The 26,802-nt window shown below is 38.1% G+C and overlaps 3 protein-coding genes and 1 non-coding gene across 6 annotated transcripts; 1 reads left to right on the top strand and 3 right to left on the bottom strand.

Annotated features, from left to right (window-relative positions):
* Positions 1-102: 102 nt before the first annotated feature.
* On the bottom strand, positions 103-174 carry trnap-agg (transfer RNA proline (anticodon AGG)). The gene has a single exon. It is a non-coding gene; the product is annotated as a tRNA-Pro (tRNA).
* Positions 175-281: 107 nt separating this feature from the next.
* On the top strand, positions 282-22,477 carry nmur3 (neuromedin U receptor 3). The gene is made up of 5 exons (XM_077530305.1): positions 282-377; positions 2,699-2,966; positions 17,756-17,862; positions 19,543-20,452; positions 22,057-22,477. The coding sequence occupies exons 4-5, from the start codon at positions 19,603-19,605 to the stop codon at positions 22,452-22,454; spliced, it is 1,248 nt and encodes a 415-aa protein (XP_077386431.1). The 5' UTR covers positions 282-377; positions 2,699-2,966; positions 17,756-17,862; positions 19,543-19,602; the 3' UTR covers positions 22,455-22,477.
* Positions 1,845-25,457, bottom strand: LOC144024186 (guanylin-like). Of its 3 annotated transcripts, XM_077530308.1 has the most exons (4): positions 25,057-25,457; positions 24,466-24,538; positions 2,726-2,924; positions 1,845-1,993 (listed from the first exon to the last, which is right to left on the bottom strand). In XM_077530308.1, the coding sequence occupies exons 2-4, from the start codon at positions 24,478-24,480 to the stop codon at positions 1,923-1,925; spliced, it is 285 nt and encodes a 94-aa protein (XP_077386434.1). In that variant the 5' UTR covers positions 24,481-24,538; positions 25,057-25,457; the 3' UTR covers positions 1,845-1,922. The 3 variants fall into 3 exon arrangements, 2 of the variants coding, with proteins under 2 accessions (XP_077386434.1, XP_077386433.1); XM_077530307.1 differs by lacking the exons at positions 24,466-24,538; positions 25,057-25,457 and adding an exon at positions 4,438-4,506; XR_013284702.1 differs by lacking the exons at positions 1,845-1,993; positions 2,726-2,924 and adding an exon at positions 23,017-23,320.
* On the bottom strand, positions 6,497-7,632 carry LOC144024185 (guanylin-like). The gene is made up of 3 exons (XM_077530306.1): positions 7,501-7,632; positions 7,229-7,418; positions 6,497-6,780 (listed from the first exon to the last, which is right to left on the bottom strand). Exons 1-3 carry the CDS (start codon positions 7,573-7,575, stop codon positions 6,722-6,724), a joined length of 324 nt encoding a protein of 107 aa, XP_077386432.1. The 5' UTR covers positions 7,576-7,632; the 3' UTR covers positions 6,497-6,721.
* Positions 25,458-26,802: the final 1,345 nt, after the last annotated feature.

Below are 26,802 nucleotides of genomic sequence, written 5' to 3'. Positions count from 1 at the left end.
TAAATTTCTTCTTTTCTGATTTTTTGTGTCATTTCCCCCTGGAATATAATTACTTCCGGGTCATCTCGACCTACGACATGAAAAGCTAAAATTATAAAAGCTGGGCTCGTCCGGGATTTGAACCCGGGACCTCTCGCACCCTAAGCGAGAATCATACCCCTAGACCAACGAGCCACGTCATAGACCTCTGGACAAAATTCTTATAGGAATATAATACAAATCTCAATGGGGAAAGACTGTTCCGGGTTTTGTGACGTCACAACATTGTCTCCACACCCTCGGGAATTTCATATTGGTCTTCATTTGATGTTGATAATATAAATTGGGAAAAGGTTTGGCTTTTGCCCCATAAATTCTTCATTACGAACAAATTTACCGTAAGTTAAATAAATTTCATTTAAAATGGTGCATAGATTTTACCCAACGAATGTGCTGTAATTTAAGAAAGACCTTGATGTTATTTGCATTTTTTATGACGAATCAAGAGAAACATTAATCCATTTATTCTTGTATTGTCCATTTTCAAAGCAATTCTGGGGTAGTTTATCACAATTCATTATAGTCCACATTTATCCATGTATTATTTGATGTAGCTATTTGAATTTGATAAGTATGTCTACACACAATTTTATTTGACAGACCTTATTATTCTAGCAAAGTTTTATATTCACAAGTCTAAATTTACACATAAGGTCCTTTATTGTTTTTTTGTTTTTTTGTTTTGTTTGTATTCATAAGGATTATTTTTTTTTTTGTCATTGTCTGGTTGTATTTGTCCGAAAGCTGTAAAAACTTATGATTATTGCAAACGTTATCATTTATTTACATATATGATTTTTGAATTATCTTTCTTTCAGTTATATTGTTACATTTTATTTTGCTTAGCTTTTGTATGTTTTAACCTCCCAGGCGAGTTCTATGTTCTAATTGTTTGTATTGTATACAATGTTTGTATTCGATCTCCCCCTTTATTTTATATATTGATTAATTAATGAGCGAATACAGAAGAACACAATTGTATACAGCAGCTAGTGCTCTATATACTGAGTTACATTAAAATGACAGGTTAATGACAGTATTTGGATGATTATTTTGACTATACTTGATAAAAAATGAAATGAAGTTAAAGCCACTGTGACCTTATGTACAGTATGAATTGCTATGCATACCACTAGAGGGAGCTCACACTTTGAAAATAACTGCTATACAACAGCCATAGCTATAAAAGTGATTCTAACCATTTTGTAGGTGCAATTATGTAATATAATGAAGCAATGATTCGGCTTGCTAAGAGGGAAGCCGAAGTATTCACAAATTACATTTTGCATTGTTATATTGTTTTCATTGAATGATAATTCGCACTGTTCAAACTGTTACTGCACTTGGCTATACGTTCTTCATTCCCTTAAAAAAAGACCAACTGCTGATGTTTCATGTTTTCAAAAGGAAAAGATTTAGGCTGTTATGTTTAATGTACAATGTCATTAAATTGGCTCCTGTTTACGCAAAAGATATGCACTTTTCTTTTTGTTCTCTTACTGTACAACTGTATGTAGTCTACTGTATGTGGACCAAATCATGACCAAGGCTTATTAGAATGGTGACAGGAGCCAAATGTTACATGGTTTTGTCATAGTTTTACCATAATAATAATAATAATAATAATAATAATAATAATAATAAGGTATAGGAGTCAATTAGTCAAATGCAATGGCAGCAATTGGGTTTCCAAAAAAAGGTGCATTTTATTATCAGGTCATTAAGAGTCAATAAATTAAGTCCAACATGAAAAGCGAGTTAATCATTAAAAATAATAATTGCAATTCAGGAAGCTACATTTAAAAAAAACAAAACAAAACATGAAAGAGTGTTATTTTTTTCTTGTTGTTTGTGGATGATGATTACATATTGTAATGGCAGCCTCAATGCAGACAGCCAAAGCAGGAGGGGTTGGCACATATCTCACACGGGTCCGAAGACCTGAGAACGTTCACTAGAAAGAAAGAAAAAAAAAGAAAGAAAAAAGGTTATAATTTTTTTAGGATACAATTGTTATTTTAATTGTACCTGAAAATTGCAGTTAGATATCAAATTACATAAGATAAATCTATTTTATGTGTACAATTTTTTTTTAACGTACCTTTTTTTTTTTCAGGTACAATTTTTTTTTACAGGTACAAATCATGCCTTTACAGATACAAATGTATACTTTTTTCTACAGGTACAATTTATTTATTTATTTATTTTTTATGAGTTAATTTTTAACCATATTTATTTCCATATAAAATAAATACAGTTGTAATAAAAAAAAAAAACATATTATGATGGAAAAAGTCCCATCTTTACGAGAAAGATAAAGATGCCATTGTTTTGCAGGATTACTGCAGTAGAAAAATGTAAAATAATACAAGAATAATCTAAACCGTACTCAAATCAAAGTGTACTACTTAAATCCTCATTGACATTCAAAGATCAGTGTCATTTCAGTATACTTCCTAGAGACCAATTACTACTTTCCTATTAGACTCTGTTTTGATGCACTATTGTTATGTTTCACAAAGAGCACAAAAACAAACATCTTTTGATAGGTTACTGGCTCAAATACTGATTTCACTCCATAAAATGCACTTGCTAACTTTTCTATTGTTAAATTTTCGTATTTATGTATTTATTTGTTATTATTATTACTTTCCGCCAGTGAATATCAGTGTTGGTTGATGTTTACCAAGTCTGGAGAAGACCCCGGCAGCGCCTTGGCCTTGGCACACGGGATGAAAGACCTGCGGCAGGGCAGGGTTGGCACACACGGCACCCACCGCACCGCTGCGGGCCAACAAAGGGCTGAGACGTGGCCCCGCCCGCACCTTTTCCATCAACGCCTTCAGCTGCTTCACCTCCTCTAAGGGGAAGCTCCTGTCACCATCCTACGAGGAGCAGAAGACAGAGTTCAGGTTCAAATTTGAAAGGTGAGGACTTGGACGCCTTGTTCGAACGTGGATTGGAATGTCAAGTGAGATTTTGAATGCAGTGTGCAAACATGACTCGCACTGTTTGTTCTAATTTCACAAACAAACCTTTGGACCTTGAAATTCTTTTTCATAAATAGAACAACACACAATACTTCTCTTTGTATCTCGCTAACCACAACATTAGCTACACCTGCAAAGCAATCAGAAAATTATATTTAAGGTAATAACAATTTCGCCTTTTTTTTTTTTTTAAGGCATTGTGTGTACCTCATATAGGCTATATTTTTCTGGCATTATGATTTTAATAATGCCATGCCACATGGCATTATGATTTTAATAAGAATGCTCTGTTTACACTAGAGGGGGTGCATAGAACATATTACTGGAAAGATAATTTGGGATTTTTCTTTTCATTTAACAGTGCAGTAGTATAAAATAATGACTCTGTATTCACTTTAAAATATGTGTTCAAATAGCATGAGAAAGAAATTCTACCTGTACGGGAACAAAGTCGTAAAATTACAGGAAATGATCAGAAGAGAAAATAATATGGGGGGAAATGTAATTTAATATGGAAAAAGTCATTATTTAATGAGATAAATATATAGGGTAAATGTGTTTGTTTGTTTTTTTACAATAAAAGAAAACAAACAATGAATGCTATAAAGTTGTAGTTTTGTGAGGAAAAACACATCAAAATGTTGGAATTGTAGTGGAAAAAATAATAATAATTTCACAAGGAAAATGTGCTAATTTTGGGAGAGTTTAATTGCAATTTCCCAATAAAAAAAATTCATTTTTCAAAGTTTTTGTTTGCACAATTCACAGTAAAAGTAACAAAGTCATAATTTTACATAAAAATTAACATAATTTTATTTGAAACACAATAATTTTACCAATCATAATTTTCCTGGATTTTTTTTTAAGAATATTTTTTTAAGCAATTTTACACAACAAAATGATCTAATTTGACCAGAAAAAATATGCTAATTTTAATAACAATAATAAAAAAAACTTGGCAAGAAAAAAAAAAAATTGATATAAACAAAAATATATAGTAATCATAATTCATCAATTTGATCAGAATCAAGTTGTAACTTTCCAACATTTTTAGGAGACTGAAAATAGCAAGGTGTGGGAAAATTATATGCTGAAAACTTGTAAGTTTTTACAAACAAACAAACAAACAAACAAACAAAAAATCTGAATTTTATGCGACAGAAATGTTACCAGAAATTTGTCATTTTCCCCCAAAAACATAATTTCAAGAAAGATAGAGAAAAAAAAAATCATGTTTTTTCATCAAATGTACAATTTGTTAACTGCAATCCTCTTCTGAGGGCAATAGAGGACAACCATTTTGCCCCTGCATGAAATTAGCTCGAGGCCCGTAAATTGCATTATCTCGACGGTTGTATAGAATCACAGCTCTGTATTAACTATAAAAACACATTCTCGTCATACTCACCTTTACTTGCACACACAAGGCAATGTTGCACGCGCACAGCAGCAAGACGAGCGCGACCACACTTTTCATGGCGAGAGAGACGGGCGCGACGACGCAGAGATGCTTTCGGGTGCGTGCTTTCCTTCTCGTGTGCCTCCTGCAGGGCGGCGCCGATGCTTATAAAAGGCGTGGAAAAGGCTTAGCAATGATTGATTTATGCCAGGAATGAAGGTGGGGGTGTGCTTGCGTGTGTGTAAATAAAGCTCATTTGGATCCTATTGAATCCTAAAGAGTATTCTAACTACTACCTTGACGGCATCTCGGTGTTTGTTCACCCCGTCAAAGGGAAGTTTCACTGTTGACTTTAGCTTCCAAAGGGTCGTCATCGCCGTCATCATAAATGTCAGTCCTCTCGCATACACCATCAATGTTATGTTCTGAGGTTGCATCCCAAAGACGCAGACAGAAATAAGAGTTTAACACTTTATTCGCCTAACATCAAGAGGTGTGGAACTAGCTTGACTTGACCAGAAACAACGAGAAGGCATGATGGATGCAGAGGCATGGAACTAGCTTGGGCCGAAGAGCAGACGAGCAAGTGGCCAGATGGACAGAGGAACAGAAGTAATAATCCGACAAAAACACACCCTCCTCAAGACAGGCTTATATAGACAGCGAATCGATTTGATTGGTTGTGGCTAGACATGTGGGTACAAGGACTGACATGGAATTATCTGATTGGCAGTTGACCAGATATAGAGATTAAATATTCCTGACATCACATAGCTTCTGACATCACACAGCGTCTTACCAGTTGAAACTAGATGCTGGTTACATCAGTTCAAAACAGACAATTGACCTCACTGTCATGACCCAAACATAACCCTTGCATGGCCCAAGTATAACCCTTGCATGACCCTAGTCATGACAGTAAACATAACCCTTAAATGACCCTAGTCATCAGTAAGAATAACCCTTGCATGACCCTAGTCATGACAGTAAGAATAACCCTTGCATGACCCTAGTCATGACAGAAAGCATAACCCTTGCATGACCCTAGTCATGACAGTAAGCATGACCCTTGCATGACCCTAGTCATGACAATCAACGCTGAATGACATGTAAGGCGTATTTTAACTGGAATGCAAGCATGCAAAATGCAAGAGACAAAAAGAGAAGTCACTGGAAACGCTGATGCACCCGTTTGCAAATATCTTGATTTGATTCAACACAAAGACAATCAGTCCGCTTTCATGGAGGAGGAAGAAAAATTATTGAAATAAAAATATAGTTGTAATTCTACAAGAAAAAACATGTAAACATTTTTAAGAGTTATTTCAAATCGTTCATCAAATAATCTAATCATTAAAGGAAAGCTCAACCCAAAAATGTTATTTACAATGTTTGTGCCCTCACTACTAGTCTTAAAATGACATTACACTATATTAATATTGTATTTGTAGAATATGAGTTAAACAGGAAAGTCCATTTGTTTTTATCCATCTCAGGGGGCAGCCATTTTGAATGAAAATGACGTCACAGTTGCTCAGGATAAAGTAACAACCAATCACGGCTCAGCTTCAGAAAAAAAGGGCCATTATAATTATTGTGCTGAAGACAAAAGGATGGATTATTGGAACCATGATGAGACCAAGATAAACTTCTATGGTTCAGATGGTGTCTAGCGTGTGGATGGATGGATGGATGGATGGATGAATAGATAGATGGTTGGATGGTTGGTTGGAAATAAATTACTTTTACAGTATTTTTGTTTTGTTTTATTATTAAGATCTGATGTATTTGTGACCAGCAGAAAAGATGAAAATGTGTTTATCAGAGGGTGTGTGGGTGTAAGCTGAATAGATGTGTCAGTCAAGAGAGTGCAAATATTCCCTTTGAGATAAAAAAAAAAAAAAAGAAAGCGCTTGTACCAGTTCATTCGCCTATTGATGTTTGAAACACAAAGACACGCACACGTGCGCATGTGACTTGCAAAACACACATTTTTAATCCAAACAAAAACATAGAAAAGTACATTTAAATAGATACACAAAGCATGGTAGGATAGAAATGTAACAAAAACAATCTCAAATATAAAACCAATGACAAAAAAAGGTGGCAAATGCATTTTTTTTTTTTTTTTAAGTAACAGCTTGCGCTTTGAAACTCATTGATTTCTGTTCTTCTTTTGGCCTTTTTTCTTCTTTAATTTTTTTTTCTTTTTTTATATAAATGAAATGAGGACATGAAAATACAATTAAGACAACAACAACAACAAAAAGAAAAGAAAGTTTTTGGTGTGGGCTTAGCAGCCGCTGCAGGCTGCAAAGGCGCAAATCTCGCAGACGTCCAACGGCACCATGGCTGCAACAAACGGTTAGCATTGACGTTAGCATCTACAGTACATTGGCGCAGGTGGAGTATAGGATATAGTCGAAAAGGTCATTTGTTTTTGTAGTGAAAACTATTCTCATATATTATAGAGTACTGCTAACAGTGTAGTATTTTATAATATGCTTGATTTTATTTTTTAAATTCATATTGATGCGGTTGCTTTATGGGCTAGCGGTTAGCATGTTTGCCTCGTAGTCTTCGGCGTAAATGTGTGACACATTCACACACATTTCTCCGCAAAAGTTAGCTGACGACTTAAGTTGTCCTCGCGTGTGAACGTGAATGCTCGTTCATCTAAATGTGATTGGCTGGCGACCAGTCCGGGGTGGATCTCTGCTTCTAAATGTTCGAAACTGTCTATAATGCATACGTATATATGCCCTACGATGTACGTAGCGCAAGTGATAAGGATCCTCACCTAGTCTGGCGAGTGACGCCGACGCCCCCTTCTGCTTGCACAGGGGCAGCAGCTCCTGCGGCAACATGGGCTCCTCGCACATGGACGGCGAGCTGGCCCGCAGCCGCGGGTTCTGCAGCGGCGTCCAGGCGCTCTCGAACATCTCCTGGAGCCTCTTGACGGCCTCCAGGGAGAAGGTCAAGCCGTTCTCCTTTGAGGGGAGACGCAAGAAAAGAACTCTGAGGTCCCGCTACCCTTCTGAGGATGTCTATCAACGTTGCCGCGTCACTTACCTCCACCAGCACGGCCTCGGCGCGCCGACCCGCCGCCAGAACCAGGAGAGCGATGCAGGCGAGTGTGATCTTCATTGCTGTGATGCTGATCTCGGAAGTTTCTGCTTGCTCCTTCCAGGACCGAGCCAGCTTTTTAAATCCTGATGCGGTCATGTGACCGGAGGTGTGGCCAATGGGAGCAAAGTTTTCTCACGGGTTAATGAGTAGCGCTTTGGTTTTTACAGGCCGTAAAAGGGGAATCCATAAATCCTACTTTGTCTGATTAGCTCGTTGCGCTGGACATTAGCTAGAAACGCCTCCCGTGTCAATACTAATGTCTCATCCAGTGACGTATTTACGTCAAAACTTTTTTTTTAGCACATACAGGATGTAGTTTATTGCAGCTGGTTATGATGTGAATTTGATGTTTCGCCCCTTAGCTACTGTTGCTGAGTCAGACAAACTACAAATTGGCAGGTCAGAAAATCCATCCATCCTGTTTTCTTTTTTACAGCTCCTCACCTCATTGGCTGAACCGGAGCGTCTCCTGACGAGAGAAATGGGCTTCAACTTGGACCGGCGTCGGTACCAGATGTGATCGGGCTGCCAGATTGTATCGGGGTCGCCTGCAGATGATGTCACGCTACAGTCTTGTCTGGATATTGCCCGTTTACAATTGTTCAAAATAACAAAATTTGTGGACTAAAATTGTAAAAACGTAAATAAACCTAAAAATACAAAAGCATGATACTTTAAGAGTAAAAACATTTTTTTTAAAAATAGATTGCCGGTGACGTCAGCACAGCAGCGCGAACGAAGTTAGCTTTGGTCTGTTTTCTTTTTTTAAGCTATTCACAAATCAATCACAATAACAAAAAAAAGAAACAAAAAAAAAACAGTCTTAATAATAATACGAACACATTGACACTCTAAACTGACAATATTTGTCACATCTGAGAACATTATTTTGTGTATTTATCATTTATTCAATCTTTTTTGTTATTTATTCAACATATTTTTATATTCTTAGGTTTATTTACGTTTTTACAATTTCAGTCCATGCATTTTGTTATTTAAATTACATCTTTAATATTTTCTTTCCAGTGTTTGACGTCAACTGGATAATTTCCAGTCAATCCTGTAGCGGGACGTGTTCGTTAGGCGACCCCGATACGATCAGTCAGCCCGATCACATCCGGTACCGTCGGTGAATGTCAATGTTTGCTGTTTAGTGCACTAAACGAACTGTATTTGTAAAACTTCTGAATCTCTTCGTTTATTTCAACAAGTAGAAACAGTAAAGTAAGTGAGCAACACTGACAAAAAAAAAAAGGGCGTCACTTTCTTTGGAGTCTTGTCTACTTCCCGCACGAGTGCAGATATGAATACATGAATGCATGTCTAGGAGTGAACCTCAAGACTGATAACATGGTGTAAGTCAGCAGAGATTGCTACAATAAGGTAAAGATAATTGGCTTAATGGTCCGTGACCCGCCCACCCAAGCAGACAGGTGCGAGTATGACAAACACGTGTTGAAATGGTGAGGAGGAAATGAGAGTTTATAACACAATGACGTCCATATCTGCTTTTTTGAATGGCTGGAAATGGATTTGAATGTACTAATAAACTTAAATCGAAGTCCCTTTCTTAAGGTAACTGAGCATACCAATTGTGCGTGGTTCATAACCTCGAAATGTATGCAGGGGACGGTGAAAATTTGTTTTTGTCATTGTCAAAATAGTCACGTTTGACCACGTTTGGTGAAGTGGTTCTAGTCCGGCGCTGACAGCGTGTTTAAACAGTTAACACTGAAGACAAATATCGCAACTGGAGGCGAGTAAATCATCAGCCTGCGCGTGAAAGGAGTATATTTGATCGTGTATTTGACCTTGTTTCCGCATAATATCGAGTGGCTTTGTAAACACGTTTTTTTTTTTCTCCCTCACGTGACTTTTTGATACGCACCAGGGCACAAATAATAAAACTAAGCGTTTTTGTTTGTTTGTTTTTGTTTATACCATTAGTCTATATACTATATAGATGTTCCTTTCTCGATTAGTTTTGACAGCCTGCAGCACTTTGATATGCACCCTACTGACACCTATGGGACAAAAGAGGAACAACAATGAACTGAAACTACAACGTGAATGCTTCATTTGTTGCGAGCTGTCTTATACAAATACAAATACAAAAACATTTGTGTGATCATGCTCACCGTCGGAGGACTCGATTTTTGACCGTTGGCTGAAAGTATATTCTTTATGTGTGTGGGGAGTTCTTGAGATTATCAGAGCACTCACAGACACACACAAGACGACTAAAACTGTTATGTGTCCAATTAAAAAAAAAAAAAAAAAAAATCTTTATGTGTGGGGTTTGGCAAGGATAAAAAAATATTTTCAGAACTGGGAAAAAAAAAAAGAAAAAAAAGAAAAGAAAAATCCTGACATGTGCACCCATATGAGAGGTTTAAACCTTTTTTTTTTTTTTTTTTTTTAACCTAATCTATATTTAAGTGAGAGATAAAAACCACATGGTTGTGAAGTCTATTTTTTTTACAGTGACGTCCAAAGCCATAAAGTTGACAAGCTCAAACACATTATATAATAGTCATAAAGATATTATTTAACTTTCTGAAATGCTACACTTTCTCACCGCAAAAAAAGTAAACAAATCCCTTCTTATCACTATAAACAACGCCATTAGTGCCCACGCTAGTGCTGTACATGGTCAAAGGTAAACAAATAAGTAAGTACAGAACAAGCACAGCTGAAAAATGTAAATGCTGAGTAGTTCTATACATTACGAATAACATTCATGTTAGAAAGCCAAAGCTGTGACTTTTGATGAGACGCGGATCAATCCAGCAAGCTTTTACTGCATTACAAGGCCATGAAAAGCAAATTGTACCCCTGGATTTATCTATATATTTTGTTTTGTTAATACATCAGACACATTTATTCCGTACGCGGGCAGTGACATGCTGGCATTCGTACTGACGCATTATCATTAACCCACGGGAAGCACATGTTGACTTTCGTATTTCTAAAAATCCGCGCTAACAACCAGATTAGCGTTCCTGTTGTCGCCATGGCGACCCAGCTGTTGCATTTTATAATGCTGGCAGCGGCAGAGCAGGTCCGTACACATCTCGTGTTGCGTTTGCACTCGTTAATGTTAAAATTGCCTCGTGTCACTTTTTTTTTCTAGATTGGGTTTAACATGTCAGCCAGGGGGTGGAGCTACAGTGCTTAATTAGTCAAGCACGGCAGTGATAGTATGAAATGTGTTTTCACTGGTGGAGGCAGCACTTCCTCACTTAGCCACTGAATGACATCCGTCAATTACTTTAATGGATCTTATGTAGTGCATGCAAGTAGAAACATCAGCACATTATTACCATGAGGTGTGGGGGTGGAGCAACGTGGGTGGAAATGGAAGCGAATGTGAGCCCCCTTAATTACAACAGAATAGCGTTAGTTGTGTTTTCACTGGTGAATGTAGCACTTCCATCACATTAAATGGCTAATAAGTTGAGTCCATCAATTTTCTTGAAATTTAAAAAAAAATTAAATGAGAGCAGCACTGCCATCTACTGAGGTGGATGTGCAACTACACTTTATTTTAGTATGGCGGGGGAAAAAAAAAAAAAAAAAAAAAAAACATTGTCCAGTGCGGTCTGCCCAGTAAATATTAGGCAGCAGCTACCAGGCTACCAGTGCTTCAACGTTATTATTATCAAATATATAATGATCTCCTCACTTTCTAGATAAACTACAGACAGTTACCGCATAGGTGTGACTGACTTATCTGTTATGAGCCAGAAGAGACGCTTTGCCCCAAACAATTAGAGCAGTGTTACACTAGTTACTTATTATTAGGTGGCTTCATTGATCAGGTTGATACATGTTTGGGTATTACTCATGTTTACCATTGTGGTTATAATGTGTGTATTCAAACGTATACAAGTCAATAAGAACGCATTACAGTGTTCAATAATTGATCAGGCAGCCGCATACAACAATTCTGCACACCGGCATGGCACTAACAACAACTTAGACGGAGAGGAAATTTATGTCTTTTAATTATCAGCAGGTGGGTTAAAAGTCATTCTAGTTTGTAGTGTTGTAAAACAAGATGGGAAGTGGAGGAAAACAAGACTTGGCAACATTGAGGCCACTAGGGTAAAATCACGGAGTGCCAAGGTAAAAAGGAACTTTGGACTTACTACACTATAGGTAGCCTGGTATTAAATAGGGATGTAACGATTAGGGCAATATCGTGATATCGTGATATTAAAACGTCCACAATATTGTCGTCGTCATGTTCACAGTATTTAAAAGGAACACATCTGTTAAAAAAGTCAGGTTGATTTCCATTTGTGCAGTTCTACTACCCTCGAGTTAGTAGTTCATTAGTGCAATTTAATTTTCATTAGGGATGTTTTGGCCTTCTATGTTTAAAATCTATACTAATGGTCAGCTAATTTGCTTGTGAAGCGAACAATGTGTGCTTGCATTATCAAGTGAGTGCCTCAATATTGTTATTAGAGATTGTAGGTGGTTTATATGCATTCCTGTTATGCACAAAAGCACAATATTGTGCTTTTTTTTTTTTAGTATGAGCTCTTTTTTTCTTACCATATTGTGATCTTTTTTAAATGCCGCCAACCCCCCCAATATCGTGATAATTATCGTATTGTGACATTCATATCGTGATAATATCGTATAATATTGGATATCGTTACATCCCTAATATTTAGTGAAACAATAATTCATACTTTTTTTTGTATAAGTAGCCTATTCAAGTAATTTTAAACAAAAAGTTAACGATTTCACACCATTATCACAATTAACACTTTAACTCGGGCTTGATCTCTGCTGAGGAATGTGTTGTAAACATGCGGTCTGTTTGTTAGCATAGCAAGCTAAGATAGCTTGAAGACTTTAATATACAGCAAGATGGGTATATCCGGACACAAAAGATTTCATGTGTAACAATTTACACCAGGAAAGTAGTGATCGACGTACTGTTTAAACAAAAAAACAACATACCTTAATCTTCCACTTCCACTTTTCCCTCGAACAAACTCCATTTTTTGGAGCTAGCGGATCCAAACGACTGATTTCAATGAGTGGCAGTAATGTAGTGGCCTACCCGGGATGTTTTTTGTTTTTTTTTGTGACATAATAATGTAAATAAACCTATAATAACATAATTATGTAAATAAACATAAATATACAAATTCTGTAAATAAGTCTTTCCAGAAGAAAGTGTGTCCAATCTGCTATATTAGCATGCATGCTAATCTCATCAGCTGCCCGCCATTATTGACATGCTTGCCGTTTCGCCACATCTGTTTACGACAGCCAACTTAGTTTTTGTTTCAAACAATAACCTTGGTCTAAAGAATTATTTTGTAATCTATGTTAAAGTCTTAACCCTTGCTTGAAATCTCACTTTAAAAGCCTAACCCTGGCTTGAATCCTTACTCTGGAAGCCGAAATTGGCTTGCTATCGTTGAAACCCAGAGCAAATTCATAACATGAAATTTGGAGACCACCAAGCCTAAACCTCGCTTTGAACCCAAATTTGATAACCTCAAACCCAAATTTGAAATTTGTTCATTACCCCAGGTGTAACAAAAAGGACAGTAGCATTGATAGCAGTGACCTGCATCCGTAGTTTTTTTTTTTTTAATATATATATTCAGTGTTGTAAAACAGTTGAACTTTTGTAAATGTGTAAAAATAAAAAATAAAAAAATACACTACTGTATGCCATGTCATCCCATAAATGACGCTCAAGCTTTCATTATCTTGTCATTGTCAGTAACGGTGCATCTCCCTGGTTACAACCATAACGGTGAAAATGACACAAAGTGGTCAAGGTCAGTTGATGTTATGTGAACCAAAGAGTCTGCGTTCCCATACGAACGCATTCATATTTTAATGCTTTTATAGAGGCAACAAAACTCACAGCTCTTGACTTGTTGTATTTTCACACAGTCCTGTTTTGTATTTGCCTGTACTGTAAATCATCACTTCCGCAGCCCTTTTTACGTCAGGAGATTATTTCAAATGCTGACAGGGACTCTTATGAACGCACATCTCAATGAAAATCAAGTTTATATTTTTTGGGGCGCTATTATTGTGCATAGGTTTAAGTATCATCTTTTTATTGAGCAAACATATTGAACTGTAATAGGAGCTTCATTTAGACAAAAAGTGATTTACCACCTACTGTACATCAGTATTGTTTGTTCAGTTTCATTATACAGTAGTTAACTTACATTTATCTGCACACATCACACATGAAAAAATTCTGAGTTTTACGTAACATGTTAAAATCAACCTGTGTTGTACTTCACTTTCGCAAACAACTTTTAATATTTAAAGTTGAAAAAATGTTTTAAAAATTAAATTTTTTTCCCCTTACAATAATGGAATCGGTATTTTGCCCCGCTAGTGTTATTTTCAAAAACGCAGACACAAATAAGATTTGAACTCTATTGAACTCTCGCACAACATCGAGAGGCATAGAACAAACTTGACTAGACGAGAAACAACGAGAATGTATCGAGAATCACGAGACGCTAAGCTAACTTGGGCTGTGGAGGTGCACAGAGGAGCAGAGGTAATAATCCGACAAAAACACACACTTCTCAGTCAGGTTTATATAGACAGCGAATCGATCTGATTGGCTGTGGCTAGACATGTGGGAAACGGGACTGACATGGAATTATCTGATTGGCTGTTGACCAGATAAAGAGATGAAAGATTCTTGACATCACATAGCTCCTGACATCACATAGCGTCTTACCAGTTGAAACTGTGCGCTGATTACATCAGTTCAAAACAGACACTTGACCTCACGGTCAAGACCCAAACATAACCCTTGCATGACCCTAGTCATGACAGTAAACATAACCCTTACATGACCCTAGTCATGATAGTAAACATAACCCTTGCATGACCCTAGTCATGACAGTAAGTATAACCCTTGCATGACCCTAGTCATGACATTAAACATAACCCTTGCATGACCCTAGTCATGATAGCTAGTCTAAACACGGTATTGTGATCAATATTGCATTTGTGTAGAACATAAAAAGCAGGAAAATCCACACGATTTCATCCATATCAGGCGGCGGCCATTTTGCCTTGAGGCACGAGTACCACCAGTGCAATCGCGATTCATCTAAAAATATGGAAGGCAAATGGCCCCTGGACCGTAATTGCGACAACGGTTCTAACATGTACTGTATTATGTATTTAAGACATAAATCTCCAAATTCACTTCACAGGGTCTTTAATTTGTTGTTTCTATGCATGTCTTGAGTGCCTGCAATCTGCAATTTCACTTTGATGAGGCCCAATGAGTCACACCTCACAAATTTGATGGGTACACCAGGAAGTCATTACAGGAGAATTAATCAGCGTAACTGAAAGTTCGCAAGCCAGACATGAAAAAAAAAAAAAAAGGCCGATAAGACGGTCTGCATCATAACACCATTACAATACGAATTTTCTATATTAGTCGCTGCTTTATTGAGATTTATGTAACACGGTAGCATCACTAAGGTTTCATATGTTTGTTTCTTTTCAGTAAAGTAGGTACAAAATTAAATTTGTGCTACATAATATAAGTCATACATCACACGTTTTTTTGGATGGTGTCATTTTTAATAACTTACCACTGAAAAATGTTCATGAACTAAATAATGATGTTTTGGTGAGCTGACTTGGCGTGACTGAGAGGTTGCAGCACTTCCGGGGTGCGCTTATTTTGAAAGGCTTTTGCCCGGTGGCAGGGAGCATGCGCAGTCGTCTCAATAGAGCTTTGCGCAAATATTTTGAATAAAAATACAATTAAGTAAGAAGTAAGTTCATATCCTCACATTAGCCTACTATACTGTTCTCCAGGACTGTACGTTGTGTAATGTTTATTTCAATTAAAACCTCATTTAAATAAATAAAATTTTTGCACATTTTTACATAGTTTGTCCAGTCGGCCTATAATGTATATAGAATAGGGAAAAAATGTTAATCGTCAGCAAAACATCTTTTGTCGGGCGATACAGCAGACGTATGCATATTGAATTTGAGTTGTCTACATGTTTTCCATTAATATATATGATTTAAAACTGCAGCCAAAGGACTTTTTCCTTTAAACGACAACTTTTAATGAAAGTAGCATCACGTCTCGTCCCCATTAAATGTGCCACCGCGTTCGCCCACGTTTTTAATTATGTGTCATTTTGAGGACAGTGTGAGTGCTTTCAAACGGGTCTTTTTAAAATCAGTGCGAAGAACATCGATGCTGCGATTACACGATTCAGTACAAGGACATTCTGTCATTAAGCCATGAATTAAGGTACACAAGTGATGTGTGCCATGAGACAGATACTGTCGTCACGTCACTGGCTACAACACCAGCATGTACAGCTATTTGAAAAGGGCAACGAGACTTACATGAACTTCCACAAGCCTTATGACTACACAACCAAAATGTTTTGGAATGCCACTTGCCTTCATTTGGTACATTACTGTGGTAGCAGTACCACTTTGCAGTACGTGGGCTCCTTCTAGTGGTTCAAGAAAGAATCACTGCCTGACTGCAGTTCAGTTGTATTTCAATTTGAAGTCCAATATATTCAGATGTGTTTTCAAACTTTTATTGAAGTCTAATTTTGACTGACCATTCATGTGCAACACATTTTAATGTAACCTTTACTTGGGTAAAGTTTTTTTTTTTCCCCCTAAAATGATCAAGTTTTTGCTCATAACATTTTGACTTGATTCCTATTAAAAAAAAAATACATATTTTTTTTTTCTTATATTTTGACTGTCCATCCATCCATTTTCTTGACCGCTCATTCCTCACAAGGGTCGCGGGGGCTGCTGGCGCCTATCTCAGCTGGCTCTGGGCAGTAGGCGGGGGACACCCTGGACTGGTTGCCAACCAATCGCAGGGCACACAGAGACGAACAACCATCCACACTCACACGCACACCTAGGGACAATTCGGAGCGCCCAATTAACCTGCCATGCATGTCTTTGGAATGTGGGAGGAGACCGGAGTACCCGGAGAAGACCCACGCAGGCACGGGGAGAACATGCAAACTCCACCCAGGAAGGTCCGAGCCTTGACTCGAACCGGAGACCTCAGAACTGGGAAGCGGACGTGCTAACCACTCGACTACCGTGCCGCCATATTTTGACTCATTTCTCCTGAATTCCAACTGTTCTGTTTATGTAATACAACGTTTTAATTTGAATTTGTTTTCCCTTGAAGTAATTAAAAAAAAAAAAAAATTGTTGGGCACAACTGATTTTTTAGTAAAATTCTGAAAACAGAATAATCAGCCAATTAACAACAACAACAACAAAAACTATAAAAAAAAAAAAAAAAAAAACTTATTTTTTGTTCACTTAACACTTACAACATAAAGAATATACGTATTTAGAGGAGAACAGAACATTTAACACTGTTAAAATAATTTGTCCTTTAGTATTTGTTTAACTTTCCAATATATGGTAGCAAAAAATAGGCAAAAAACAAAACAACCACAATTGCTTTTTTTTTGGGGGGGGGGGGGGGGGGGTGATTGAGATTGAATGTCATTATCTTTGTCTGATGTACTTGTAATAGGCAAAAACAAATTTTTAAATAAATAAAAACATTTAAAAATAATAATAATAATATTGGCATAGTAAATAGTCCAGCACTTTTTTTTATTTATTTATTTATTTTATGATTCAATTTTAGATTTTTTTTTTTCCTGTAATATTTCAATTTTAGTCTTGTAAACCTTGGGATAACATCACAACGTTGCAATCCATTTTGTTTGCTTTCTTGTAATATGACTTCATTTATTTGTAATTAGACGTTTTTCAGGTTTATTCTAGGAAAAGTACATTTTCTTCTTTCTTCATACTTTGTTCAGGCTTCTGATCAGACTTATCATTATATTAGGGATTATAGCACCACCTGTTGCTTCGATTCGCCATTCTGAAGAGTGGAGCGGAGTGTGCAGTACAGGCCAAAAAAAACCAGATTATTTGTGCACTACTGTACTGTAAAGGAATAGCTAAATATAAGTCTTTTTTTTTTTTTTTTTGGATACTGCCTGTAAACAAACAACCATTTTACTGCCTGCTTTATTTTATTCATGCATCTTTTATGCTTTTATGCTTACCTGCACCACATCCTCTCCCTCTCTCTCTCCCCCCCTCTCTGACCCCCCCCCCCTCTCTCTCTCTGATATGGTAGGTAGGGAAGATGCGCCTCTTCCTCCTCCTCTTTCTCCTTCCACCCGCCTATCACACTGTTGCGTGTGTGCACATCGCAGACGCTTTGAAGAGTTGCAGAACCAGAAGGTGAGTTTTAATTGATAAACGTCATACTTGTTTGTTAGTGCTTATCTAGATTATTCTTCTATTGACACTTAACAGGCATTGGGGATAAAACTTGTTTTTAAATGTACATAAATATTTTAATTTCTTATTTTTTCTTAAATGATCTAAAGCATAATATCTTAACATTCCAGGTTTAGTTTCACATTATCCAACGAGCCAAAAGGTCAATCATGTATTAACTTTGAGGAGTAAAAAGAAGAAGTGATTGGCATTTATCAGAGCGGCGCATCAAATTTCAATTATCCACAGAGCGTCACCAGTTAACAGAACACATTTAAAGCTCATTAGTGCGGCGGGGAAATTTAATCTTGCATTCCAATCCAGCATCAGACTGTTTCATTTTCTTCAAATTAAATGCTAACAACAACAAAAAAAAAGGAAAAAGGTGGCATTGTTTTCCTCTGCCCGCCAGTTATCTCCCGAATTCCCCCCGAGCTATGATGTACACTCATCTGCAAGTGAGATGCGTTCAGCAATTTTTTGCTCGACTTTCTTTGTCTAGGTCACGCAACAGAGGTTCTGGGTTTGACTCTCATTTCCCGTTTTCTTGTGTGGAGTTTGCATGTACTCCATCCAGCCCGGCCACATTATAAGAATATGGACATGAAATTATCCGTAGATGTGAATGTGAGCTGAATCCTTGTTTGTTGATATGCGTCCTGTGATTAGCTGGCCACCAGTCCAAGGGTACATCCTGCTTCTCTTGCCAAAAGTCATTTGGGACAGATTTTAATGAACTATAAAAAATGCTTCACTGCTCAATCAATATTAGGGTGCAAGGGTATGCCAGTATTGATGGTTCGTACCTCTCGGTGGAGGACATGACAACGCAGCAGGCTTGAGACAAGATTTGAATCCAGAATCTGTCGAGCGTAAGACACAGGTGCAAACGCTGACTACAAGTTTGGAGTGGGGGAGCAGTTTTCATCATCTTGTGGTCAGGAAGAATGAAAATGAGGTTGTGATGTTTGGAATTTGACTGATCTCAACTCGAAGTATAAGTCAAAATTTGCTTTTTTTCTTGGAGTTTTTGTATTACGTGTTCAGTCCGCCAAAAATCAAGTTATTAAGGTGGTAGTGCAGTCCCACTGAGTACAGTTTGGGAACAATGACAAGCACACTCCAGACCAAAGATAAGATTCCAACCCAGAACCTCTTTAGTGTGACGCAGATGTCTTAACCACAAAATGACATCATTGACAGTTTGGAGACTTTTCTTACAGTCTGGAATTGCACAAAGTAAACAAGTCACTTTGTCATGTGTTTGTGTCTTTTATTCTTTTACAACCAGATGACCGCCACCAAGTAAAAAGCGGCTCACGTTAAAATGTTTTTAAAAAATGACATGTGTGACATAGATCGATATACCAAAAAGCACCAGTGAATTATTGTTTCGCATCATTTGTTCCCGTGAAAGGCGCTATAAAAAAAGTTATTTGGAATGGCTGTTTCATCATCACTGACAGTTTTATCAGAGTAGCATCAAAGTCAAGGATGCCAAACAACAAATATAAGAAAAAAAAAATAGAAAGTCTGACGACATCATGGGACTGTATATATTGTAGGGACGTTTGATTAGATAGAAAGAAATGATCTTGATGACTGAGAATATCCGCACGCATATTTTTCTGTTTGAAACAGTTCCATGTGAGCAACCTGACAAAGCACTGACCAACCCCGAGTCCTTCCTCCAGCCCCGACATGGATCTCCTTTGCCAAGGAGACTCGTCAAACGTCTCCAGACCGCTCCACAACGCCAGCATGTCTCCCAACTCCACCGTGGGCAACACCAGCACCAGCCTCTACACTGAAAGCAACCTCTTGGACATCCTCGGCCCCAAACGCTCGCCCTTCTTCTTCCCGGTGGCCGGCGTTTACCTGCTCATCTTTCTGGTGGGCTTGAGCGGGAACCTTCTGACGTGCGCCGTGGTGGCCAAATACAAGAAGATGCGCAACACCACCAACCTGTACCTGGTCAGCTTGGCCGTGTCCGACCTCCTCATGCTGGCCTTCGGGATGCCCATGGAGATCTACGAACTGTGGCAGAACTACCCGTTCCCCTTCGGCGCCGGCGGCTGCTACTTCAAGACGTTCATCTTTGAGACCGTCTGCTTCGCGTCCATCCTCAACGTCACGGCGTTGAGCGTGGAGCGATACATCGCCGTGGTGCACCCTCTCAAGACCCGCTACCTGACCACCAAGAGGCACGCCAAGCGGGTCATCAAGGCCGTGTGGGCGGCGTCCATGGTTTGCGCCGTACCCAACACGTCCCTGCACGGTATCTTCTACCTCCCGGACCACGTGGAGGAATCGGCTATTTGCGCCGTGCTCCAGCCGCTGTGGATGTATCAAACGCTCATGCAGGTCACCACCGTCTGCTTCTTCTTCATCCCCATGATGGTGATCGGCGTGCTCTACCTAGTGATGGGCCTGCACCTGGGCAGGGAAAGAAAGCAGAGGAGGGGCTACTTCGGGAAGAAATGGGGCAGCGACATTCGTGTGAGCGTCCACGACGACGGCGGTCGCCGAACGCAAGTCATCAAGATGCTCTGTGAGTTTCTTGTCAATGTGCTTCATAAAGCACAGGGAAATGGAAATTACACTGCTACAAGCACCACTTTGGTAGATAGTGAAAAAAGAAAATTCCTCCAAAAAGAGGCTTCAAGCTGTTTAATGTCACTCCCAGTTGAAGTTTAATGACTTTAAGTCAAACTAAACACATTCTGCATTCAAAAACAAAACAAGAGCCTTAAAAATGCCCCCACTAGCTTGATGCTAACACATGATGAAAAACACCACTGACAGGCTAACACTTCCCGTCAATAGTTCTGGTGTTTATGAGCTCTTGGGAAACTAGTAAACAATTCTTTTTAAAAGAACCAATTTACACTGTTTATTGTCACTCCAGGTCAAAGTTAATTTTCAAAATAAACAATCACACTCGGTGTATTTAAAACAACAAAACAAATTTGCCTTAAAGAATGCCATCACCAAGTTGATGCTAACACATAATGAAAAGACGTCATTGACGGGCTAGCACTTAGCATCAATAGTTCTGGTGTTTATGAACAAACAGCACTTGGGAAAATAGTAAATAATTCTTCTTAAAACAACCTTTAAAGTGTTTAATGTCACTCCCAGTCAAAGTTAATTTTCAAAATAAACAACAAAGTAACTTTGCCTTAAGAATGAACCAACTTGATGCTAACGCATAATGAAAGACGTCATTGACGGGTTAGCACTTAGCATCAATATTCCTGGTGTTTTAACACTTTAAAGCGGAGGTCAAGTTTTTTTGTTTGTTTACAGTATGTTGTGTGTGCCCCCACTCGTCTCAACGGTATTTTTTTATTATTATTGTGTTTATGGAATAAGAATTAAGCAGAATAATCAGCTTTCTTGTGAACGTTTTGTCTCTTTTCTGGGTTTGGTCACGTTGTGACAGCTAAGGCTGTTTGAAAGCGCTATCTATATATAAATAAACATGACTTGACTTACGTTCTTATGGCGAACATATATGGGCACTTCTTAAGACATCAATTTCAGTTAAGTTAGTAACAGCAGGTGGCAGCCAAGGACAAAATGGTGGCACCCTGAGAGGAATAAAAACAAGTGGATTATTCAGATTAATTCTTATTCCTTAAAGAAAATATGAATGAAAATACCGTCGACTAGTGAAGATACATAGAACTTAAATGTAAATATATATTTTTTACTCATCTGCTTTCTGGCATTTCTGCATTATACTGACCACCGACAGCCAAATCAGGCACACCAGGAGCAGCACAATGAATTGAAATGATGAACAAACTAAACTGTACCCACGATAAGTTTGGGATATTCGGCTTTCGGGTGAAACACGTTTTAGTGACAGAACAGCAGGATTTTACCTTGTAATCCACGCTGCCGTTGCCAAGTCATGCGCTCAAAAGACAAAAACATGGGGAAAGGCATGTTGCCGGTTTCTTACACGGATCGTTGCTATTTGCTTGGGAACTTAAAGAGATTTCAGGTAATATTTGTCCGTCTGCGGTTGAGTCCACAGCAGACAGTTTACTTAACAAAAAGTTAAGGCAAAGGCACATTTGTTAACAGGCATGAGAACAACTGCCATTTTAGAAGTTTCCTTTCAAACTGTCTGTCTTCATCCTTTAGCCATCGTGGTGGCGGTGTTCGGCGTGTGCTGGGCGCCCTTCCACATGGAGCGTCTGCTGTGGAGCTCCGTGCGCCAGTGGACCGACCTCATGCACAACATCTACCAGTACGTCCACATCCTGTCGGGGGTCCTCTTCTACCTCAGTTCTGCCGTCAACCCGGTCATCTACAGCCTGATCTCCACGCGCTTCCGCGAGTGCTTCCGCGACCTCATGTGCTCGCGGGCCGACGAACCCGACTCTCCGCCGCACCCGAAGTATTCGCTGGTCCTCTCCGCCTCCAGAGTCCAGACCGGAGGTCAGGACTCGTTGGTACGCTTACTGTCTCCGCCAACGACGCGAGAACCGGACGGCGCTTTACTCTCGAGTGCTTGCCAAGAGAAGACTTCGGTGTTCTGAGATATATATATATATATATATATATATATATATATATATATATATATATATATATATATATATATATATATATATATATATATGTCAAAATTTAGTAGAAATAAATTATAAATAATGCATATATTTATGGAGACTGGGGTCAAGTTGTATTTTACAATTTTTAAAAATTCAGAACTTCACAAGTTAAAATGTTAATTAAGGTTAGGTAGCTCTTACTATGAAAAGGAAAAACTCACTGAGCTGTGACCGTCTTACAAATGCAATTATGCCATCTAGTGGCAGAAAAATGCCCTCAACACAAATCAATATCCACTTTTTTTTTTTTTTTTTTACATTACAATATATCTTTTTAATTTGAACTCAATTTGATGAATTATGAAATTACTGTATCAATGACTAAAAGATGCAGCCTTATTTATTCACATTTTTTTCCCCACTTTTATGTTAACAAGAGTATGAAAACATATTTTATTCTACATTTTATTGTACATTTAGAAGAGATACAAAATTTGTGATTAATGAGTGAGTTCACTTTTGAAGTCATGCGATCAATTATGGAAAATAATTTTTTAATCACCTGATTGGAAAATGTCAAAACTCGCACGTCCCTGGGCTCTGGATTTTTTTTCCAACTCCATGAATAAATGAATAAAACATTTCAATTGTGAAAGGGGGTGGCTATCATGAATAACAGTCGTGAGGAGAAATCTCACACACATTAAAGGGCATTCAGTCTTGGATTAACTGTATGTGTCTCGCCTCGTCGGCTGTTAATCAAGCCACCTAAGCAGGGGTTGCAACGTCATCTCAGCAAAATCTGATGCAGACTGGACTCAATTAACGCTACTCAGGTTGCTGGAGGACACCTGGGGGAGACGACAAAGGCAGATTATCTGTTTTTTCTTTTTTTATCCAAAGGCTAATGTGAAATCAAATGTGGTCGCCATGATCCTGCTCCCTATTCATGTCCGATTGACCTGTACAATCACTTAGACGAGGGTATGCGGCGCATTTTTATTTGCCTAATGTAATTGGTTTCATCCAAAAGCGTCTTGCATATTCCACCTGCTCATCTTAGCTGCTCCCGGGCTAAAACCCACAAGCAGACAGAAAGGAGCAGAGTTGTAATGTTTTTCTATGTGAGCTTGTGTTTTGAGTGGTCGTGATCACTGTACAGTATGACAAATGGTGCAAAACAAAGGCTTCATCAATAAATGTCAATGCAGCCTCACCGCGGATGTCTGATTTTTTTTTGCTGCTGGCATTTATATATAAGCGGGCCAAATGCTAGCACTTTCTCTATTTTGTGCTAAAAGTCAGCAATTGCCTGATTATCGGCTGCCTCGATTATTATTACTCGATAGCTTCATGTTGGTTACGTAGATAAAACCAAAACTGGGGACCATTTAAAAAAACAAACAAACAAATAACAACAACAACAACAAACTAACTGTAATTGTAAAAGTGTTAGCACAGCTAGTGCGACGTGGCTAATGTTTGTTATGATGACTAAGCAGTATTTGACTTGACTTGCTTGTAATTTAGCAGACGGGGGTAAATTATTAGTTAGCCTAGCTTACTCTTCTTCTTCTACTACTATTCTGGCAGTGGGGATGCCCTGTGGCACTGTGCCGCCGCTAAGAGGTGAGGCATGGTACTTATGCTAGGCATCTGTTCCCTTCATTCATATGTTGCCACTGTTACCGACAACTTCTCTTATTTTATTATTTGCTGAAAACACCGTTATCAGTGTATGTTTTACGCTAGGATCCTTGTATGGCGCAATGAGAGCCTCCCAAAAAAAAAAGGAACTTTGAAATTTGTATCAACCATATTATCTTAGTATCGCGAATTACGACTGACAGAGGTTAGGTTTATATTTCGTAGCCCACATTTTGGGGCTTTGCTTTACATTTCATTGTTGATAGTTGGTTCAGATGAGTCTTTGAGTAGCACTCTGTGACATAACCTACCTTATGAGACAAATTTTAAAAATGAATTGCATTCTTACCGATAAAATGTGCATGTAGCGCGTCTCCCAGTCTTATTAGTACAACGCCATCCATTCATTGCAGAGTTTTTTGCTGCAAAGAGAACATAATGTAAAAACGCAGAGGGGAAAATTTATTCAAGTTAGTTAGTTAAGCAAGTGGCGAGGTAAAATGGCCGCCGGTAGCTTCACTTCTCCCGATGGCGAGAAACTGGCAGTTAGTCCATACAACATTGAATAGCTTGACACGTTACATCGTATTTTCAACATTTCCATCAGATGACATTTTCAGTTTCATTTGTTCTAATGTTCTATTGTTCTATCGGAAAAGAAAAGGTTAAATGTAAGCATTTGCATTATGAGAGTTATTTCTGTCCTCTCGGGTCTGCCAGCGTCGACCTGCGCGACAGAGTATTATGTGAATAATCCCCAGCCGTGTCGGGGGTCACAGTGAATTGGAGTCCATTTTCAGGGATTACGCTGCAAAGAGCCAGAAGAGCGCTGGCAGAAGCCTCTCTGTTAATGTCAAAAATATTTCACACGAGGATGTTTGGAAAGTAATTTAGCATTTAATAAATACTCTTACACGGGATGAGTCAAACAAACACTCACCGCGTGACATTAGGTACGCGCCTGTGCCATTCAAAAGATGTGACAAAAAAATGATATATATATATATATATATATATAAAACCTGGAGTTTAACAACATTTTTGGGGACAAATACAACACTGAAATGACACTAAAACATCAATTTCAGGCTGCTCAGTAAATAATGGCTTCAGCGACGATAATAAATTCAAGTGATGTGAAAGGGCCTCTGGCCCCCCTTTTTCTCAACCAACCCTTGAAATGATGATAGCGCCACTTATGTTGTGTTTCTGTAAAGCGCTTTGTGACAGCGACGGCTGTTTTGAACGCATTATATAAATAAAGATGACTTGACTCATCTGTCTACTATACCCGCTTCAAATTGCGGCTCCTTTGGATGAAAGCATTCGCAGAGGTTCACTTTTCCCCAAAGGGCTTAAGGGTCTGAAATTTTTGAAAATGGCTGCTCACCAACACCCAAATGCACTTAAGAGGATGCGAGAGAGCAATGGCAGCAAAAAAAAAAAAAAAAAAAAACAAAAAAAAAAAAAAAAAAAAAAAAAAAAAAGTCTACACACCCCTGTTGAAAAGGTCAGGATTTTTTATTTTTTTTTTACATTAAAAAACAACAACAAATGTGCCGAATGTATACATTCCATTTCATAACTTTCCCCACCATTACATGATATGATCTGTGCAAAATAAAAAATAAATACATAAATAAAAATAAAAATAAATAAATAAAAATAAAAAACTAATTTGAATAGGGGTGTGTGGACTTCCGCTGTTTATTTTTTAATTTTAAGACATTTTGTTAAAACTCAGATGAACGTGTTAGATTTTGTCTTTATGGGGTTACGTATGCAGAATTTTGAAAAAATGGGGGAAAAAATTGTCATCAATTTTTAGAATAAGGCTGACACAAAAATTCTGATAAAGTGACACACTGTGAATACGTTGCAGCTGCACCATACTTATGAAAAACTTGAGTAGTGTACAAATTAAACAGAGTTGCGTATAAAAGCCTCCACAACTTTTAATGAGTATGCTTTCAATCAAAATTGGACATTGAAAAGGCAGACTTTTTTTTTTAATCAAACAATACAGCTCATGTATTGGATTTCATTTAAATGTTTCATGGCAAGTCAGCATACAAAACAAAACAAAATAATTTTTCAAAAGAGCGGGAAAAAAATGACAAAATGGGATTGTAATTAATGGCAACGCTTTGAGAATTATAATGTGATTTACAGTACAGTGAACCACCTATTACCGAATGAATCTACCTATAGAGGTAAAATGGAGCCTTAAAATTCCAGAGTTAAATTTGTGGGAGTTATCTTTAACTCCCAATGTGTAATTTTTACATGTGTGGTAGTCAATTTAGCACTGGATGTTTTTCTGTATTCACAATTTTTTCAAGGCCGGCAAATTGAGCAAATACAAGATTACTTTATGGTAATTTGGTACGCAGGTGTCCCAAAAGTCAGTATACACTTGATTTTTTTTGTTTCATTCTGACAGATGCGAGTCCATTAGCATTTGACATATTCGGCTTTGAAGTTTTGTCCCTTGTTATGACTCGCCACTTGACACTGAAACAGCACCGCAAAATTGAAGTTCTTCTGTTGCCAGTCTGCGAATCCTTATTGCTGTCAAACTGCTCCAACATGTAATTGAATGTACACGCTTCATTGAACAGGATCTGTTCTTCGGGTTATTCAAGCGCTCCAGGTGAAAGCTTCTGGTGCTCAACAAGCCGAAGTG

Source organism: Festucalex cinctus, chromosome 8 (assembly GCF_051991245.1).
Source record: "Festucalex cinctus isolate MCC-2025b chromosome 8, RoL_Fcin_1.0, whole genome shotgun sequence".
Lineage (NCBI taxonomy): Eukaryota > Metazoa > Chordata > Actinopteri > Syngnathiformes > Syngnathidae > Festucalex > Festucalex cinctus.
The sequence above is the reverse complement of the archived record's forward strand: the minus strand, read 5'-3'. Positions and strand labels throughout refer to the sequence as shown.

Coding starts and splice junctions, on each gene's coding strand:
- LOC144024186 (XM_077530307.1), bottom strand. CDS start 4,506: ATGAAAAGTGTGGTCGCGCTCGTCTTGCTGCTGTGCGCGTGCAACATT. Junction 2,925..4,437: donor CCTTGTGTGTGCAAGTAAAG/GTGAGTATGACG, acceptor TGCTCCTCGTAG/GATGGTGACAGGAGCTTCCC. Junction 1,994..2,725: donor CGGGGTCTTCTCCAGACTTG/GTAAACATCAAC, acceptor CTTTCTTTCTAG/TGAACGTTCTCAGGTCTTCG.
- LOC144024185 (XM_077530306.1), bottom strand. CDS start 7,575: ATGAAGATCACACTCGCCTGCATCGCTCTCCTGGTTCTGGCGGCGGGT. Junction 7,419..7,500: donor CCGAGGCCGTGCTGGTGGAG/GTAAGTGACGCG, acceptor CTCCCCTCAAAG/GAGAACGGCTTGACCTTCTC. Junction 6,781..7,228: donor GGCGTCACTCGCCAGACTAG/GTGAGGATCCTT, acceptor CGTTTGTTGCAG/CCATGGTGCCGTTGGACGTC.
- nmur3 (XM_077530305.1), top strand. CDS start 19,603: ATGGATCTCCTTTGCCAAGGAGACTCGTCAAACGTCTCCAGACCGCTC. Junction 20,453..22,056: donor GCAAGTCATCAAGATGCTCT/GTGAGTTTCTTG, acceptor TTCATCCTTTAG/CCATCGTGGTGGCGGTGTTC.